The 21,082-nt window shown below is 37.1% G+C and overlaps 2 protein-coding genes across 5 annotated transcripts in view; one reads left to right on the plus strand and one right to left on the minus strand.

The window, feature by feature from the left end:
* The window catches only part of TM6SF1 (transmembrane 6 superfamily member 1), an 83,376-nt gene extending 71,216 nt beyond the window's left edge, over window positions 1-12,160 (plus strand). For all 3 annotated transcript variants that reach the window (XM_057303820.1, XM_057303821.1, XM_057303819.1), the window contains one exon: window positions 10,115-12,160. In XM_057303820.1, the coding sequence (XP_057159803.1) occupies window positions 10,115-10,233 (119 nt within the window). In that variant the 3' untranslated portion in view covers window positions 10,234-12,160. The remainder of the gene's footprint in view (window positions 1-10,114) is intronic.
* Window positions 1-21,082, minus strand: part of HDGFL3 (HDGF like 3) — a 78,279-nt gene that overhangs the window by 28,909 nt on the left and 28,288 nt on the right. For both annotated transcript variants that reach the window (XM_048220480.2, XM_026510565.4), the window contains exon 2: window positions 82-158. In XM_048220480.2, the coding sequence (XP_048076437.1) occupies window positions 82-158 (77 nt within the window). The remainder of the gene's footprint in view (window positions 1-81; window positions 159-21,082) is intronic.

Consider the following 21,082-nt stretch of genomic DNA (forward strand, 5'->3'; position numbering starts at 1 on the left):
GTCATAGATCAGGTATAAACAATGCAGTCTAATAGAGACAAATTAGAGCTGCTGAAGCTTTACGTTGTTTTGCTGACTTACGTTTCATGGGTGCCAAAAAAGAAGATAGGATACTTGTTTGCTGGGGGCTTCACAGCTCCCTCTGGGAGTTCATCAATCTGTTAAAGATAAATTTAGTTACTAAATATTCAGTTAAATCATGTAAAATAGCATAAACATGATATAAACATTATTTTGATAATTTCAAAATAAAATTATTCTAATCAAAATCCCAGTAATTTTTCTTTTTTTGAACCTTACAAATGATTCCAAAGTTCATATTTGGCCCACCACATGGAGAGTAACACTGTAAGTTGATTATAACCATTACGATAACACATAATCAGGAGCTAAAACTACTCATTTCCTTTGACTCAACAGAATTACTGCTGGGAATCTGTCCTAGTGAAATTACTAAAAAGAGTAACAAGAACAAAAAAAACCAAAAAGATGCACTTTTTGAAGACGACAGTGAATTTTTACACACACACACACACACCCAGAAACATGTAAGATACAGAATTATTATAGAAAATTAACTCGATGGAATATTATATTGTCATTAAAAATTACCATCTCTTGCCTGGACTACTGCAAGTTTCTCTCTCCAGCCATTTAAGCTAGAATTACCTTTTTAAATTTAATTTTATTTTTTAAGTAGGCTCTACCCCAGTGTGGAGCCCAAAATGGGGCCTGAACTCATGACCCTGAGATCAAGATCTGAGCTGAGATCAAGAGTCTGACACCCAACTGAGCCACCCAGGAGCCTAGAATTACCTTTTATTTTTCATTTTTAAAAAAATTTTATTTATTTATTTATTTATTTATTTATTTATTTATTTATTTATTTATCAGAGGGAGAGATAGAGCCAGCAAGTACAAGCAGGGGGAGTATAGGCAGAAGGAGAGGGAGAAGCAGGCTCCCCGTTGAGCAAGGAACCCAATGCGAGACTAGATCCCAGGACCCTGGAATCAGGACCTGAGGCAAAGGCAGACGCTTAACCAACTGAGCCACCCAAGTGTCCCTAGAATTACCTTTTATTTATTTTTTAAGATTTTATTTATTTATTTGGCAGAGAGAGAGAGACAGCCAGCGAGAGAGGGAACACAAGCAGAGGGAGTGGGAGAGGAAGAAGTAGGCTCCCAGTGGAGCAGGGAGCCTGATTCAGGGCTCGATCCCAGGACTCTGGGATCACGCCCTGAGCCAAAGGCAGACGCTTAACAACTGAGTCACCCAGGTGCCCCTAGAATTACCTTTTAAAACACACATTTGATTATCTCACTTTCTTGCTTCAAATCCTTCTATAGACTTCTCATTGCTTATAGCATTCTTAGCTGTGCATATGAAACCTCTGGAACTTTAAAAAAAATATATACCTCAGGGGCACCTGGGTGGCTCACTCAGTTGAGCGTCTGCCTTCAGCTCAGGTCATGATCCCAGGGTCCTGGGATCGAGCTCCGCAGGGAGCCTACTTCTCCCTCTCCCTCTGCCTGCTGCTCCCCCTGCTTGTGCTCTCTATCAAATAAATAAAATCTTAAAAAAAAAATACACACACATATATATGTATGTATGTATGTATATATATATATTTCAGCCCTCCCCCAGAGACCTACCAATTCTTACGTGTAGCTGGGGTTGAGAACCTATGATAAGACAAAGTTGAAATTCCTTAGCTATTAGTTATATATTCGTAATTCTTTATAGTGTTTCAGGAAATGGTCCTTGACACACAAATCTCCACCTGCAGCCCCAGCCTTTCCTTTGAACTCCTGTAATTCTGACAGGATTATGTTGAACTGCAGGCATGAGATTGCCGATGTCTACAAACCACTTCCATTTACAGGTCCTCCAACAGCTTAAGTTGAAGAAAAGGCTACAAGAGGAGAAGGGGCACACCTGCAGTTCAGAGAGCAAGGAGAGGGCATGGTACCCCGTCTCCTGAGGAGCTGTGCAGGCCCTGTTCCCTCACACACGGCAGCAGCCTGGGGAGTAAGCCATCACACGTTCACTCGGACCAAAGAAGGCCCAGTCAGAGCAGACACTGTGTGCGCAGGAAAGATGAATTTCGAGTCTAGAACGTGTACGGCCCTGCTTCTGATTTAAACCGTGACATCAAAGGTATCACCCTCATCTCTTGGGGCCTTGACTTTCACATCTATAAAATGAGATGGGTGCGCTTGGTGACCTCTAGATTTCCTTCAAGTCCTGAAATACCATGGCTTGTGTAAAACTGAACTAATTTCCCCCAAATCTGTTTTTGTTTTCTATCTTAATTATTGGTATAGTCTGTTACTAAGAAAGAAACCTTCATCTTTTTATTATTTCCTCAAGTCCCATATTCAGTTTTTTATCTAATTCTCCCAGTTCAGCTCCAGAAATGTCTCTCAAATGGATCACCATTCCCATTAGCAAATTTAGTTCCCTGAACAAGTTCTCATGATCTTTTGACAAGGCTGCTATAGCAGTCTTTTGGAGTATCTCCTTGTCTGCAGGCTTTTTCCCGTTACCTTCGATACTACTCTACAAAAACAGCTTAAAATGAATAATTTAATTTGAATAAATTCATTAAACATTCAATAATGTGTGGTAAAAAACATGACATAAAATTTTCCATCTTAACCATTTTTAAATGTACAGTTCAGTAACAATATTCACATTGTTGTGAAACAGATCTCCAGAAAGTGAGTAACTATATTTTTAATGGACAAAAAAAAAAAAACCAAAAAAACCAAAAAAAACCACTTAAAATGGAAACGCATGTTGAGTATGTGGTGAACATACCACTTGACAAAACCCCACCATGTCATGTTTTTGTCACTCTTATAAAATAATGGAAAGTAAACAATTTAAAAAGAAATCTTTTAAAACTTTCTTTCCAACAAAAATACAACTCCCGGTTAAACTCTTCTTTTGTTATAATGTTACATAAGTAATATTTACTGCAGAGTTGCAAAGTGATGGCCCTTGGGCCATTTCTGGCCTGAAGAGAAGTCTTGTTTGCCTCATACAGTGTTTTTTGAGATTTTTTTTTTTAAACTGAATTAGTTATCAACAACTTTAAAACAGGAAGCTTCGCATTAAAAAGCAGATTAACAGCTTCTGTGAAAGAAATACTAAATACAGGGATAAGCAAGCATTCCCATAAGGTGACGATTCGCCAACATTTTCAACATTTGCCACCTTTAGACAAAGTCTGTGCCCTCCAGTATGTTACACACGCACCACTCTCTAGATAATGCTGTAAATGCAGGTGTTCCTTATTTATATTGCTTACCTGGCCCCTTGGAACATTTGAGCTTGTGTCCCTGTAATAAAAACCGTCAAAAATAGTACAACTGGCCTTACCACGGTCCCCCCCCGCCCCAAGAAAGGTGTTAAATAGTATGTTGACATGTACTCACTGCATTTTATTGAGAATCTTTGTTTTTAACTCTTTTGAAAATCAAACTTCGGCAATTTGAGAATAACAAGTTGTTCAAGTAGATACACCTTCCAGAACCAATTAAAAAATGTACCTCCCAGGCACTGTTTTTTGGCTCCTACACTGAATAGCAAGTAGCAATAGAACTTTATCTTCAGAGTTTGTTTTTCTCTATTGTTTGTTTTCCTAACTTTGTATTTTTACTTTTGTTTCTGGTTCTTGGCTATGTTTGGTTCTGATTCTGGTTTGCACAGAGCCAAATGTTATTCCCCAATACAGGATGATGGTGACCTCTTGCCTTTGGGTATGACATGGCAAAAAATCTGGTATTTTAGTGTTTTAGTTTGTAGAAGAATGTCCTGCTTCTATTAGAAAAAAGAAAATCCCTTTGGAGACCTAGATCAGTGAACGTGTATATTCTGTGTTTCCTTTAACCTATACCGGAAGTTTTAGGCCTGAAGCCATAAGCTCTCTGTGTGTTTGCACTTGACAGTACAAACCCCTCCTTTACTCCTCCTTTTGTGATTCTGAAACATTTTTCTATTTTGGGAAAGGGTCTTAACAAATTAGATATAATTTTCTTAAAATAAAAGACCTCTTTTTATTGGTTTACAGATACTAATACGACTTACAAAAATCTGATATAAAGGAAAAATATATAAAAATATACATATTTTTATATATATAAGGTTTCCTTATATTAACATATAATATAAAGGAATATAAAAATCTAATATAAACCTAAGAATCCTCAGGGAAAAAAAAGTGACTGTACAGTACTTTAAATATGGTAATCTTATTGTTCTTTGTCTGCTTTGGTCATTACAGAGACACTCAGGGGATGTCAGTTAGAGACCAAGCCTCTATCCCTTAGAGTCTACAAGGCTACAGCCCTATGGGAGGAAGGCAACCTCTTATTTCCTAGAAAACCTCAGAGTTTCATCCCTGGACCTTCATCATTGGTATTACCTGGGGACTCATTAGAAATGCTAGTTCTCAGTCCAGAACCCTGACTTGGGAGTTAAGCCCAAGAATCAGTGTTTTAAGAAGCTTCCAGCTGATTCTGAATTACATTATAAGATGTTCCATCCTCTTGCTGTGGTTCCTGTGCGTGGATTGCCTTCATTTCTTGTGATTAATACAAGTCTCACTATATCTGCAGGATTTTTGCACTTGAGATTGCAAAAATGCACCAATGCAGGATTGCTCTCCTAATGCTTTAAAATGTATAAAATGTCAACATTTCTATTTTTTATTAAAGGAGTACTGTATTATATTAAATGTGGTGACCTTCTAAGGAAAAAATCCTTCTCACAGAAACTGATAGGTCAGAGGCATCTGTATAAAAAATCCAAATTTAAGTAATCAAAGTGAACAAATCAGACTGGTGATAATTTTGGTGTAAAAACAACTTTGTCTGGATTTAATCATTGTAGAATGTAGCAAATGTTTTATTTTCTTAAGTAAAATTTGGGTTTATTTTCTCATGAAGACACTAATTACACTGGAACTTCTTAAACAGGTCTACCAATAAGCTAATATTACTTTAACGTTATATGTTAAAGATTAAGGAAAACGTAAATGAATTATATTTCTGACAAGCTTTTCTATATCAACAGTAATTATACTCTGTGGTATGTTAAACATAATTTTCAATAGTTAACTTTAGGACATTGGACTAGCATTAAATTGAATTGATTAAAGGATAATCTTTGTATCCTTGAATAATTCTTTTTTTTTTTAAAGATTTTATTTATTTATTCGACAGAGATAGAGACAGCCAGCGAGAGAGGGAGCATAAGCAGGGGGAGTGGGAGAGGAAGAAGCAGGCTCATGGCGGAGGAGCCTGATGTGGGGCTCGATACCATAACGCCAGGATCACGCCCTGAGCTGAAGGCAGACGCTTAACCGCTGTGCCACCCAGGTGCCCCTGTATCCTTGAATAATTTCTAAATAAAACAGAATACTGAAACATTGGTAATGATGTGTAGTTTTAAAATATATAGAATTTTAACTTTTATATGTTATGTAGTGACTTTTTTTGCTAGTCTAAGAAGGCAGAGAAAGAATATATGTGTTATGTTTGTCAATGAGTTTGACGGTTTGTAAAAACATATGAAAATAATTCCTCAAACATCTGACTCTCTGTGAAACAGAGGTTAGTTACTTTGGTTAAATTATAAAAAAAGGTGGTGGGGGGGGCGCCTGGGTGGCTCAGTCGGTTAAATGTCTGCCTTTGGCTCCGGTCATGATCCCAGTGTTCTGGGATCGAGCCCCATGTCGGGCTCTCTGCTCAGCAGGAACCTACTTGTCCCTCTCCCTCTGCTGCTCCCCCTGCTTATGCCTTCTTTCTCAAATAAATAAATAAAATCTTAAAAAAAATTATAAATAAGGGGACTGAGACTACACTAAGAACAGTGACACAGAAGTATAACCACATAGGCAAGGTAATGGGATGTGTTTTTGCTTATTAGGGGGAAAAGATTAGTTTTGTACTTGAAGTCAAGTATCTGGGTTGTTCCGGCATGTGGGGGAAGATTAAGAAGGATAAAACCCAATATTCAATGAATATTGAAAGCTGCAGGTTTGTGGAAAGGAAAGTTTACTTGCTTTGGACTATATAACCACAGTCTAAAAATATGCAATGAAATACTAAAATGTTGCCAAAGCTGGTTCAGTTTAATTGAATTAAAACGGACATACAATATTACTTTCACGTGTACATCATATCCATTCCACATTGTTATATATTATGAAACGATGCCCACAGTAAGTCATCATCCGTCACCATACAAAGTGACCACGATATTAGCGACTCTACACCTGGTACTTTACATCCCATGACTTGTCACCAAGTTTGTACCTCTCAATCCTCTTCACCTATTTTGTCCAGCCCATCTCCAACTCCTCCCTACTCTCATAACCAACAGTTTCCTCTATCTATGAGTCTTTGTTTTGATTTTCAATTTTATAAGTTTCTGGGTTTTGTTCGTTCATTTGTTTTTAGATTTCACACACAAGTGAAATCATATGGTATTTGTCTTTCTCTGTCTGACTTATTTCACTTATAAAACCCTCCGGATCTATCCATATTGTCACAAATGGCAAGATTTCATCCTTTTTTATCAGTAATATTCCGCTCTATACACACACCACATCTTCTTTATCCAGTCACCTATCGACACACACCTGGGTTACTTCCGTATCCTGACTATTATAAATGATGCTACAATAAACAGGGATGCAAATAGCTCTACAAATTGATATTTTCGTTTTCTTTGGATAAATACCCAGCAGTGGAATTCCTGGATTGTATAGTATTCCTATTTTAAGTTTTTTGAGGAACGTCCTTACTGTTTTCCATAGTGACTGCACTAATTTACATCCCCGCAACAGGGTCTGAGTGTTCTCTTTTTTCTACATCCTTGCCAACACATGCTATTTTGTCTTTTTGATATAGCTGGCTCAGTTTTTATGACTTATTGCTAAGATTAAAAAGGGTGAGCTTATAAATCCATTAATGTCAAGTATTTATTAATACAAAATCAGAATTTGGTTTTCTCTGTTAAAATAGCAAACTGGGTCTTGGACTATCCCGTCTGTTCCTAACAAGATGTGGTAACGGTATTCCTTACTCTCAGAATAATCCACATAAATAGCAGAGATGCCCTATTTCACTAGACTAATGTCCTAGACTTTATGCTGACTGTCCTATCCTTAAATTTGTTTTTAAACAAACAAAAGTTCCTTGCTAAAGAGTTACGGTTCTTAAAAAAAAAAAAACTGGGTTACTATCTTCTAGTTAATTTAAAACGTACTGTTTCTTTAAGTCATTATTCATTATTTTCAGATATCTCAGTTCCTATCTTAATCAAGGGATCACATCTTCTCTGAGAACTCTTGTGGTTTTTTTTTTAAGATTTTATTTATTTATTTGACAGAGAGAGAAACCGCGAGAAAAGGAACACAAGCAGTGGGAGTGGGAGAGGGAGAAGCAGGCTCCCCATGGAACAGGGAGCCTGATGTGGGGCTTGATCCCAGGACCCCGGGATCACCACCTGAGCTGAAGGCAGATGCCTAATGACTGAGCTACTCAGACGCCTCCTCTGAGAACTCTTGTGATGCTGCTGAGATCAGAGTACTCCCTGGGAAAGAAATTATTTGGCTCAGATTATGGCGTATGACCTGAAGCTCAATAATGCCAGCCCAGCAAATTGTTCAAACAAGCCAACCACACTCCTATGTGGGAGCCCCACTCTCGATACTACAAAGCCCACCTCCCACTGCCCCTGGTTGCTCACTTGTTCCTCAGTGCAACCCCCACATGGCCCATATGGCATGTGGTGTCCTCTTCCTCTGGATGTGAGTTTATGTAATTAATAAGCTGTGGTCGATCTCATCTGTCCAGTGATGTGTGTTGAGGCATTCCTATAACCATTTGGTGGGAATCCCTCTCTCAGCAGTAGGGTGAATAGAGGGTATTCCAACATCAGGGGAGTCTAGTCAGGATACTAGGAGTAAGGGGTTCCACACTGCGGCTCAGATTTATGTGTGGTAGCTTCATGGTTTCATTCAATGTAGTCCACACAGTTGGAGGTGAGGGTGGAGTGGAGGGGGAGGAGTCCTAAGAACGAGAAGGGTAGGCAAAGATACCCAAGTTCCCTCCTTCAGCAATGCTGTTTCTCTCAGAAATGTCCTTGGCCATTCCCTTCGTTCAAATCTCTGCTCAAACAGTACCTTATCAGAGAGACTGCCTTACAACCTAATTAAAAATAGCAACTCTTTGTACACCTGGGTGACTCAGTTGGCTAAGTATCTACCTTTGAGGGTCCTGGGATCAAGTCCCGCATCGGGCTACTTGCTCTGTGGGACGCCTGCTTCTCCCTCTGCCTGCCGCTCCCCCTGCTTGTGCTCTCTGACAAATAAATAAAATCTTTAAAAAAAAATAGTACCACTTCCTCTGTCATTCTCTAGTTCCTTATTCTGCTTTATTTTTATTCTGAACATTTTCCTGACATTGAGTATTTTTTTTGCCTCTTCACATTAGAATATAATCTCTGCGCAGGGGAAACATGTTCTTCATCACAGTAGCCCGACTGCCTAAAGCAGGGCCTGGTACATGGAGGGTGCGTAATGAATGTTCCTTGAGGATCAAGGCTTCCTTACTGACTTAGGACCTGAAGAAGCCTACACTCGCACATGGAGAGAACGAGTGATCCCAATAACGATGGAGAAGAGAAAGCACATCATGAAACACTTTCAATAACAGATTATTAAGAAAAACTATGCTGAGGTTATAGTATAAAAGAGTCTCCAGGCTTAAGAAAAAAAATAAGAATGACAAGCAAACTTGTCTCTTTGAGTATGCTAATAAAGATCTGGGGGGCTAGCTGAAAATAATACTGAAAACAATACAGAGATATTTTCAGTCCAAGTGTATAAAGTGAATTAAATTAGAGGGAAAACACCTTGTGATGCTGTTATAAAAATGGCTTTAGATAAAGAGTTCTACAAATGAGTCTGCAGATTTACTGCAGGGTAAGAAGAGGAAAGCACATTACGGAAAAAGGAAATGTGCACAAGATAAAGGGGAAAGAATTCTTAAAATGTGACTAAATTTGGCTTAATAAACAGGTTATTCATCAACTTAATATTTGAAAATAACACTCTGTCAAAGAATCACAAGCATAACTACATGGAAGTAGTTTCCAAAATAACAATTCAAAAAATCTCTAGAAAACCAGTCCCTAATATCTTTAAGTACATAAAAACCATCAGTTATTAGTTGATAGGGCAATTTCATAAAAACATTTTGTTTTTTACTCCACAAAACTTTCAGAAACCTTGACAATTTTATCTTTATAAGAATTAGAAATAATTTTGAGAGGTCAAGATATACTTAGAATGCAGTGCTTTTAACTTTGTGGTAGATGCTCTGTAGGGGGCAGGCCAGATGACTTACTGCAGTCCCTTGTTAGTACTGCTGATTCTGGAGAAGGAGCATATGCTGGGTACTAACTCATCCCTCATTCTCGTGGTATACCTTAGGGAGGCCCAGTCTCTGACAACTGGAAAAACTCAGGTTGTAAAGAGTAAGGGATTTGGTTTATGATTGTCATAGAAGATCTTCATTTAAACCTCCAGGTCCTTTTTTTTTTTTTTTTTAATTTCAAAAGTCACAGTTTAAATTGAAATGTCTAAAAATCTGGCATATACCCTCAACTCTCCCTCAGTCCCCACAGTCTTCTAAGCAACAGTCCACATGGGTTTAACTTTGAAGAGGTATAAAATACACTTGTTTTTAGGGTTTATTTTCACTTTTATTGAGTAAAAACTTATATATAGTGAAATATACTGATCTTAAATGAATAAGAATGATACATCATAAACCCATATAACTGAACCTAATCAGTATATAACACTGAAGTCATCTCAGAAAGTTTCCTCATACTCCCTACCAGTTATTTCACACCCACCAAAGGCAACTACTTTTCTGCTTTCTGTCACCATAGATCAGTTCTGCCTATTCCTGAATTTAAAAGAAAAAAAAAAAAGGAAGAAGTCTTTGATTATTGGCCTCTTTCGCCTAATGTGTGTGTGTGTGTGTGTGTGTGTGTGTGTGTGTGTTTTAAAGATTTATCTATTTATTTTAGAGAGAGAGAAGAAGAGACAGAGGGAGCACAAGCGGGAGAGGGAGAGAGAAACTCAAGTGGAGTCCACACTGAGCTTGGAGCCCAACACGGGGCTCTGTCCCATGACCCTGAGATCATGACCTGAGCCAGAACCAAGAGTTGGCCGCTTAACCAACTGCACCATCCACGCACCCATTCAATGTGTTTTTGAGATGATTTCACATTATGTAAGTAGTTTATCCTTTTATACTGCCAAGTAGTCTTCCACTATACCCATTCACCTATAGATGAACTGATGGACATTTGTCTTGTTTCCAGGTTTGGCTGTTGTGAATGAAACTGCTATAAACATTCTTGCACTTAAAAAATATATATATATGCTTTCAATTCTCTTGGATAAATACCCAGGAACATGATTACAGGGTAAAGCATAGGTAAATGTTTAACTTTGTAAGAAACTGCCAGACTATTTTCCAAAGTGGTTATTGAATCATATTGTTCTTTCAAACAATATACGAGAGCTCCAGTTCCTCTACATCCTAACCAATATTTGTATGGCCAGCCTTTTTAATTTCCGCCATTCTATTCGGTATAAAGTGGTATCTAGTGTGATTATCTTTTAACATACCAAACTGTCAAAATACTCTATGCACTGACCCAAAAGAAATGAAAGCATATGTCCACACAAAAATTTGTACAAGGATGTACAACAGCAACTTTATTCATAATAGCCCAAATCTGAAAACAGCCCAGGCATTCATCAGCATGAGAGTAGCTAAACAAACTGTGGTATACTCATACAAGGGAGTAATATTCAACAAAAAAGATGTAGTGATAATCATACAATAACATGGATGAATCTTAAAAACATGCTAAATGATAGAAATCTTACATAAAAGAGTAATAGTGGAATACTGCATGATTCCATTTATATTAAGTTCTAGAAAAGGAAAAGCTACTTTATGGTGAAAAAAATCTAAACTTTTGGGGGGACTTAGGGGTGGTAAGTGATTGGGAGGAAGCATGAGAAAATTTTCTAGGGTGATGGTAATAACACATATACTGACAGGGTTTGAGTTACAAAGGTGTATAAATATGTCACAACTCATCATATGAAACATGTAAAATTTATGCATTCACTGTGTATTAACTTTCCTCAAGAATGTAAATAAATGTTAAATTCCAGTTAATTACATGCATGCTGAAGTGTATAGGATGAAATTCTATGCAAATTAATTTAAAATACATAAAAAATAAAGTGGATTGATGGGTGGATAGAGATTGTTAGAAGGACAGAAGTGTGATAAAACAAACCTAGCAAAATGTTAATTGTAGAATCCAGGTGGTGGGTATACAATGTTCGCTTTATATTTTAACTTTTCTGTATTTTCAAAGTTTTCATACTTTGGTACGAATACTTTGGTAAAACTAGGTGAGAATAGGAGGGTAGTAGAGCAAGTTGGTTATACTCTTGTCTCTTTAGACAGAAAGTCAACACTGTCTAGTCAATAAATTAAGATGAGAAAGGAGACTGTTGTACTTCATTATAAGCAAAGGTTGATTTGTAAAACTATGTACATAAAATACTTTAGCTAAAAACAATTCAAAAAGAATTTTTTTAAAACCACCAAATGTCGAGACTGTACCAATTACACTTCCACCTATAACATGTGAGATCCACATTCCTGTATCTTCACTAATAATGGGGATTAGCAATATATCTTACCTCAATTTGCTATGTGAAAAATGGTGTTTTGTTTTAATTTGCACTTTCTTAATTATCGATGATGTTGACCATCTTTTCCTATGTTGAGATATTTGTATTATGTTTTCTATAAGCTGCTTTTTCACATCCAATACTCATGTTTCTACTGTGTTGTTGGTCTTTTGTTACTGATCTGTAAAAGCCCATTTTGTGTATATCTGTATTTCAGCCCCTTTTTCTATCATTCGCTACAAGTGTTTTTTACCCATTTATCATGTCTTGATTTCATCTGCAACATTTTTTTTGGCCAGCAAAAATTCTTAATTTTTATATAGTAAAAGCTATTAATCTTTTTATTTTAAGCTTATGAGTTTATATCTTGCTTAAAAGTCGTTTCCTATTCCAAGACTACAAAAAAATTTTTCTCATATTTCCTTTGTATCACTTTTGTGGTTTTAATGAATTATCTTCTTAAGCTAGAAATGCGCTTGACTGTAAGTGTAGGGAAATCACCACCCACATAAACGATTACATAAACGAAAGATAAATTGCTACAAACATTTATGAAGTGGATAAGATTTCATATATTATAAAATTAAAAACATACATACCACATGCCTAACAATCCTACTTCTAGGAACCAATCTATTCTATAGAAGAGCATGAGCATGTAAAGATAAACAAACCAAGATGTTCACCGAAGTTCTCCTGCCAAAAGAAGAAACAACTAATGGGCCATCAGTGTAGAAATGATTAACTAAATTATGCTGCAGCCATACTAGGCATATCCATAGCCAAGATCTATTGACTTGGAAAGCTAGCAGTATTATCAAGGACAAGTGAAAAGAGCAAGTTGCAGATTAGAAAATGTTAACGGCATCAAATTATGAGTGTGTATATATCCATATCTATAAACGCTTACATAAGCATAAGAAAATGTTAGGAAGGTTATATTGCCAACTATCAATGCTGGTTACATCAGAGTAGGAGGAATGGTAGTGTTACAAAACTACATTTCTCCTGAAATTAAAAACAAACCAAAACATTATTTTTTAAAAGTGAATCAATAAAAGTATAAATGCTTAGGGCTTGCCCCAGAAAACCCAATTAAAAAAAAAAAACTTGCAGAATGGAATTTTTATTAGGTAAAGAATGGCTGGACAATTCAACTTCTCAGACTCTTCTATCTATGTCAGCTGAGGATGACTTCTTTAAACCTATGAGAACCTTATCTGATTGGATAGAAAGAGCATCTTTTCCCACTGCAAAGGGGGTCTGGCACGAGCCTCCAGTTCCAAACCTGGTTTGAATTCCTAGGAAACTATATTTGCAGAACGTTAGACTTGCCTTTCCCATTTTCCCAGCAAGGATTCTTAGCTGGTCCTCCACCAGTGAAACTTCCTTAATTATACACAAAATTTTATGTAGTACATTTTAATAGAAAGAGAATTTATTGCTTCACCCAGGTCTTCCAAACCCTGTTCCCCCATCAAAAAACTTAAAGAAAGAAAGATTATCATTATAACCAAATTTGGATACTTGTGAGTCTAATTCACAAGACTTGTGCCAATTTGGGTACATCTTTTATTTTTGTTGTCAATTTCATTGGCCTTTATATGCTGTCAATATAAAATGACATGCACTGTCTGCTTTTTCCCCCCCTTAAATTCTAATTTGTCTGATATAAATTACTGTCATCTCTCTGTTTTATTCAGGTCTGATAAATAGATCTTTCCAATTTGGGAGTAATTTTTACCTCCCACTCTTTTGTGTTAGGTCAGTCTCTTACAAACACTATATTGTTGAATTTTATTTATGGGTCTAAATGGAGAACATTTATGCTTCTAGTATAATGTTTGGCTTTTTATGCCTCTTTTCTCTCTTTGTGTTTACCTTTTTTCTATGAATTAAACTCAAATATCTCAATTTTAATTCTACAAGTACCTCAAATATTTCAAGAACACTATTAAAACAATAGTAATTACACAATAACATTAAGACAATATTTACCTGTTTATTCTAATCTGAAACCAAATAAGGTATTTAGTGCTTTCCCCGATCTTCTAACCTTCCCTTTCTCATTATTAATCTTTCTCCCATCTCTTCTCTATTATGTTCCACTGTTTGATTTAATAAATTGGTAATAATTTTTCTTGTTACAATGACTGTAGGCAACCACCCAAAGCAAATGCCTTCAAAGGATTAGGAAGAAATCAAACAGCAGATGAAACAGGATGTCAATATGGAACTACTGGACTGTCAGTTTCAGCTACAGATCCAAGAATGTGGTCAAAACTCCTTGTAGGGGCACCTGGATGGTTAAGTCAGCTGAGCCTTTGGCTCAGGTCATGATCTCAGAGTCCTGGGACTGAGCCCCGCATCAGGGCCCCTGCTCAGGAAGTATGCTTCTGTCCTACCCCGTGCTCGTGCTCTCTCACTCCCAAATAATCTGAGAAAACAAAAACGAACAAACAAAAAAAAACCTTCTTGTAAACTTTAGCTCTAGCAAAAGAAAAAAAAAGTTGGAGGTAAAGACAGTTGATAAAAGGCCCTCCAAGATCACGTAGGAGAGCTTATGACATGTCTTCTAGAGCTAGAGAGTCACAGAAGACCAGTGATTGACTCAAGACTGAGAAATCTTGAGAAAGAGTACAGATTTTCTGCTAATTGCTCTGGTGGCAGACTGAAATGGGTGATGATTACACTGGGATTGGCTTGTACTCCCAAATTTTCTCATGGTAGAGGATGCAAGTTTTCCATGAACCATTAGCTAAAGATTGATAGTATGGGGGTGTGTGTCTTAAATCTTGTTCAAGAGGGCCACCTGGAGGTGAAGGGACCAAGCAGATAGATGGCCAAGGAGATGTCCAAGGAGGAAGGAGTTATAAGTGACTACTCAGAAGAGAGATACAATTGCCCAAATCAAAAAAAGTGAAAATGAGATAATCCCAGAAATAATGGTGGTGGGTTGGTAGGCTGCTTCTAAAGTGGCTCCCAGTGATCTTTATTTCCTGGTGTTCATGGCCTGTGTATTCCTCTTTTTGAGTATGTGCCAGATCTAGTTACTTTCTTCCAATGAATGGAATATGCCAAAAGTGATGGGGTAACTTCCGAAATTGGGTTACAAAAGACTGTCAACTTCCATCTTCTTGACTCTTCCCCTCTTGCTCTAATGAAGCCTGCTGTCATACTGTGAGTTGCTCTATGGAGAAGCCTATGTGGCAAGGTACCGAGGAAAGGCTCTAGCCAATAGCTCATGAAGAAATGAGGCCATTAGGCCATTAGCGCATGAGGAATTGAATCCTGCCAACAACTACTGGAGTGAGTTTGGAAGCAAATCTACCCCTAGTCAAGCCTTAAGATGACTCTGATCTTGTGAGAGACACAAAGGTAGGGGATCTAGGTAAGCCATGCCTAGATTCTTGATCCATAGCAATTGTGAGATAACCAACATGTGTTGTTTTAAGCCACTAAGTTTTGGAGAGATATGTTATGTGGCTAAAGATAATTAATACTGGGTGCCTCTGAAGAAACTACAAAAGAGTTCATAAGCAAAACTATCAGCTCTGAACAGCCGCCCAGTCCAGATAGCATCAACACCAGGTCACAACAATTACAGTCCAGTAAGAACTTTCCTGCCACCTTCTACCCCACTTCATCCCTAGAGGGTTGAAGAATGCTGGAAGAGTAGTCAGTATGTTAGGTAAAGTCAGAAAAATTAGTTGACCTTTCCTCCTTCCCACTGTAGTAGGCCAACCTACTTCAGGAGTTACAAGCTTCTTTGAAAGGGTGAAATTTGGCTTTAAATAAAGTTTGAACTTTTAAAGTATTACACAGAATTGATCATATTAACTACTGAACTTGGTTTGCTTTTGTGACTAGAACTGATTTGGGGGCTTTTCATTAGCAGAGAGTAACCAGAAGAGCTACAGGACCTTATCCAAAGAGACAGGAACAATGCTAGCATCACAAAATGGCTTTGAACACAGAGTAGAGGCAAAACAAAGCTTCAAATAAGTAAAATGAAGAAAGAAAACACAACAGTTAAATCATAGAGAGAAAGAGCAAAGGTGGGAGACCTGTCAGGATGAATACTAAGTAATGCATGAGATAAGACTTAAGAGAAAATGAGCCAGGCTAGAGCCAACATTCTGTAAATGGTAGTTTCCCAACCCAAGGTTCCCATGGTGCTCTGAGAAGTTCACATAATTAATGACAGTCATGATGTCCACATTAATTTCAATTTAAAAATCAATAAATATACTTAACACCTGTCAGAATGGCCAGAATCCAAAAAGATAAGACATAACAAGTATTAGCAAAGATGTGAAGGAAGAGGAACTCTTGTTCACTGTTAGTGAGAATGCAAACTGGTGCAGCCACTGTTGAAAACAGTATGAAGGTTCCCCAAAAAATTAAAAATAGAACTACCATATGATCCAGTAATTCCACTGCTGGTTATTTACCCATAGAAAATGAGAGCACTAATTTGAAAAGATATATGCACCCCTGTGTTTACTGCAGCATAACTTACAATAGCCAAGGTATGGAAGCAACTCGAGTGTCTTCTGATAGATGAATGCATGAAGAGACAGTATACAGGCACAATGGAATATTACTCAGCCATCAGAAGAATGAGATCTTGCCACTTGTGACAACATGGATAGACTACAGGGTATTACGCTAAGTAAAGTAAGTCAGAGAAAAACAAATACTGTATGATTTCACTTATATGTGGAATCTTAAAAACAAATGAATAAACCGCAGAATCAGACTAATACAGAGGACAAACTTACGCTTGCCAGAGGGAAGGGAGTGAGGGGACGGGTAGAATGGGTGAAGGGGAGTAGGAGGTCCAGGCTTCTGGTTATGGGATGAGTAAGTCACAGGAATAAAAAGGATAGCACAGAGAATAAAGTCAGCGGCACTGTAATAGAGCTACATGGTGACAGGTGGCAGCTGCACTCGTGCTGAGCCCCACATCAGGTACAGAGTTGTCAAACTACGATGTTGTGCACCTGAAACTAACGTAACGTTGCATGTGAACTATAATCAAATTTTTTAAAAAAGTATATAATATCTAATGTTAAAAAAATCAATAAATATCATAATTTAGATATTTTGTCTATAAAACTGAACAGTATATGAGTCTCTTTATACCTACTGAACAAATACGTGCAGTAAATATTAGATAACTGCGTTCATGATTTAGATATTCAGTGAGGTTTTCACTCAGTTGAACACAGCTAGTTACTTGTGGGTTTGACCACTAATCTGTTCTAATTTTTTTCTTAGTTCATACCCAAAACAAACTGCTAGTTAAAGACTGAAAGCTAAGAAAACAAGAGGAAAATGAATGTTGAAATAGAAGTTAATGAAGAGCATTAAAATGGTACTAATCCTGTAAATTTATTTAAAAATTATTCTTACAAAAAAAATTAAAATTATTCTCTTGAAAATGGAATTTATCTGGTCAATATCAAGATTCTCCATTTGAACCAGCGTTGAACTGAGAAAAAAGTGGTGACAAGTACACCCCAATTTAGCATTTTATTTTAAAAAGTTAATTATACTTCAGGATTATAATTTTGGTGACTATCTTTTCACGTCTTTATATATAGGCACATGTAGTTTACATAAATGGGATATATCACAGAAGCTGTTTTATCCTGGGGATCCTTTTTCTTTTAAATAGAGATGTGTGTTTACTGAGTGAATGAATGAGTAGAGCCTTACCTCCACAACCTCCCTCAGATTTACTTATCCCCAGACAAGCATTTTGTAGAACTATGCTTTCTCCACCTTCGTATATATACAAATGTTGTATACACAGGCAGAAGTTTTCTGGAAAGAGGGAGACGACTGTGTTTCACAAGGGTACACATAGGGAATCATATTTTGTAAAATTGTCTGCATCATGAAAGGTCCTTGACTTCAACCGGTTGCATAATAATCCAATGACTGGATAACCGAAAATTATTCAACTTTTCCCTGAGGGATGGGCATTTGCCCTGTTTTCAGTGTTTCTGCCCTTTGAAGAGGCAACAGTAAACACACTTAGATTTTCATGCACTGCTGCTTCTACTTCCAGGAGACAGATTTCTAGGAGTGAAATTGTTGGATCATAAATTAGAGATATTTTTCATTTTAATAGATATTGCCAGGCTGCTTTCAAAAAAGGATGTAATAACTCACATTTCCACTAAGGTATGAAAATGACCTCCCTTCCGATCTTTGACAGCATTAGGTATTATTGCTCTTTTAAGTTTGCATTTCCCTATTTAATGATGAGGTTAAGCATCTTTTCATAGGTGTACTGGCCATTAGGACTCACCCTTCAGTGAACTGCCTATTCATATCATTTTTGCATTTCTTTAACGCAAGTCTGTCTTTTTACTAATTCATTTGTGATATATTAACCGGATATCTGTAATTTCTATTGCAAATATATTTTTATATTTTTCCATTATATTATATGTCTACTGACACATTTTCTTCTTTTGAGTTCGCAGACACCACGTCTCCTGGAACTTCCCCCTTCCCCCCCAATCCACTTCTCAGTAGTCTCCTTTCCTAGCTCCTCTATCTTCACTTACCCCATCAGTGGCCTCTTTGGACTCCAAGGTTTTGAATGCCATCTGTATGCTGATGAATCTCATATTTCTACTCCCTTGAACTCCAGATCTCCCTTCTAAGGGCTTCACTCTCACGTACTTGGGTGTCTCACAGGTATCTCAAATTCAAGGGGTCTAAGAACAAACTCTTAATCTTATGGCCTAACCTGCTTATACTTCAGTATTCCTCAGGTGAGTAAATGGCATTACTGTCCAACTAGCTGCTCCCAGGAGAAAGCTAGAAGTCTTTATTGATTTATTTCTCTCCCATAAGATATATTTCATCTAACACTGAGTCGTTTCAATTATACCCCCCAAATATATCATCAAACTAGCCACTTCCTTGTGTATTTGTTGCGGTCCCCTCTGGTCTACCCTACCATCATCTAATGTTTACACTTCAACAAAACCTTCCTAACTGGGCCCCCCCACCTCTGCCCCCAACAATCAGTTCTTCAGACCCTAAACATAAGTCAGATTTGATATATCATTCTACCCCAAATTCTCCGATGACTTTTTCATATTTTTTAAGATCCTAAACTTATTACTAAAACTGTAAGACCCTACATGATATGAATTTTGTCTACCCCCTTGAACTCCTCTCCTGCCCTCTTCCCCTAGTCCTGGCTCATTCCGTAACAGACTCATTTGCCTTCTTGGTCTTCGTTATAAATGCCAGGCTCATTCCTACTTTCCCCCCAGAAAGTGGTAACACTCTCTCCCATAGGACATTCAACTCCTTTCAAATGTTACATTTTCAAAAAACCCTTCCTTCATCTGCAGAAGCATACACACACACCCCATCAAATTATATGCTGTCCTCTTATCTTGCTTTATCTTTTTCCACAGCTTTTATGAATTATATTAATTACATACTGCTTTGCTTACTTATTTATCTGTCCCCCTCTAAACTAAAATGTAAGTTTCATGAGGACAGGAAATTTGTCTACCTTCTTCACTACTAAATCCTTAGCACCCAAAATGCTGTCTGGCACATAACAGGAATTCAGTAAGTTGTTTTTTTTTTTTTTTTTAACCAATGAGTAAATGTTGTTTTATTATTTACTTTTTGACCCTGATCATTGTAAAACTAGCCTGACTACGCTGAAAGCAACCAATGTACGTAATAGCAGTAGTTGATTTGTTTTTAATGGTGTGCAATATTTTATGTCAATATACCACAACTTCATTTTCCATTTTTTGTCCAAAGACATTTGGGTTATTTCTAAGTTTCTTCTTGCCATTATGAATCGTGCTGGTGTGAATATTCTCGTATACATCTTCTAGTGCATATGTTTACATTTTTCCAGGGTGTATAACTAGGATTAGAAATGCTGAGTCAGTGGACCCGGGTGGCTCAGTCCATTAAAGGTCTGACTCCTGATCTCAGCTCAGGTCTTGATCTTAGGGTCATGAAATCGGGCCCTGCGTTGGGCTCCATGCTGAGCATGGAGGAAGGAAAGAAGGAAGGAGGGATGGAGGAAGGAAGGAAGGGAGGAAGGAAGGAAGGAAGGAAGGGAGAGAAAGAAAGAAATGTTGAGTCAGAAAGTATGCAAAATTCAACTTTATAACAGTTAAATTGTTTTTCAAAGTGGCTGGACCAACTTATGTTCTTTCAGTGGTGTACAAGAGTTCCTGTTGATTCACATCCTCTCCAATACATGATACTGGCAAATCTCTTAATTTTGGTAATCTCAATGATATTAATTTGTATTTCCCTAATTACTACGAAGGTCAAGCATCTTTTCATAAATTTATAAGCCTTATGTATTTCTTCTATGAAACGGCTATTCACGCTGTTTTGCCCATTTTCCTATTGTCTTTTTCTTACCGATAAATTCTGTATATTAAAGCTTTATTGGTTCTGTGGGTAGCAAGCATCTTCTCCCAGTATGTGGCTTATATTTTCAAGTCCTTTTTTTGTTGAACACAGCACTTGATTTTAATATACTCAAATTTATTAATCTTTACTTTCATGGATAGTTCTTTCTGTGTCTTGACAGTAAATTCTTCCCTATTCTAGGGACATAATATATTTCCCATATGCCCTAAAAGCTTTTCACACCTTCATCTATGTAGAAATGATTTTTGTATACTGTATAGAACAGGGGTCTAATTTCATATGGAAACTATATCGTTAATACACACAGATATTTAACTCATGATAGTCTCTCTACATCCCCTTCCCCCATCTGCAATGCCACCTTTGTCACTTATCATGGTTCCATAAATCTGTGTACCAGTTTCTAAGTAATCTTTCTGTCCTACTGTTTTAACACATCTCTCCCTGAGACAAACACTGTCTTAATTTACTATTAATTACCATTTGAAGAATTCTACATTTTGATATCTGGTAGGCTAAGTCCCACTGTGTTATTCCTATTTAGAAACATCTTGTCTTGGCTTTCCACCCTTCCACATACATTTTAAAGGATAGCAACAAAAAGAAAACATCATTCAGAAACATACACACATTTATAACAGCAGCAGAAAGTAAAAGACACCTAAGAATATATCTAAAAAGAGATGTGTACAGAAAATTATAAAGCAATTCAAAAACATTTAAGCCAGACCAAATAAATGGAGAAATAGACCACATTCATACACTAGACACCTCAATATTATAAGATACCAATTTTCTCATATTAACCAACGGATATAATTCAAATC

The sequence above is a fragment of the Ursus arctos genome, unplaced genomic scaffold (assembly GCF_023065955.2).
Source record: "Ursus arctos isolate Adak ecotype North America unplaced genomic scaffold, UrsArc2.0 scaffold_28, whole genome shotgun sequence".
NCBI classification, from domain to species: Eukaryota; Metazoa; Chordata; class Mammalia; order Carnivora; family Ursidae; genus Ursus; species Ursus arctos.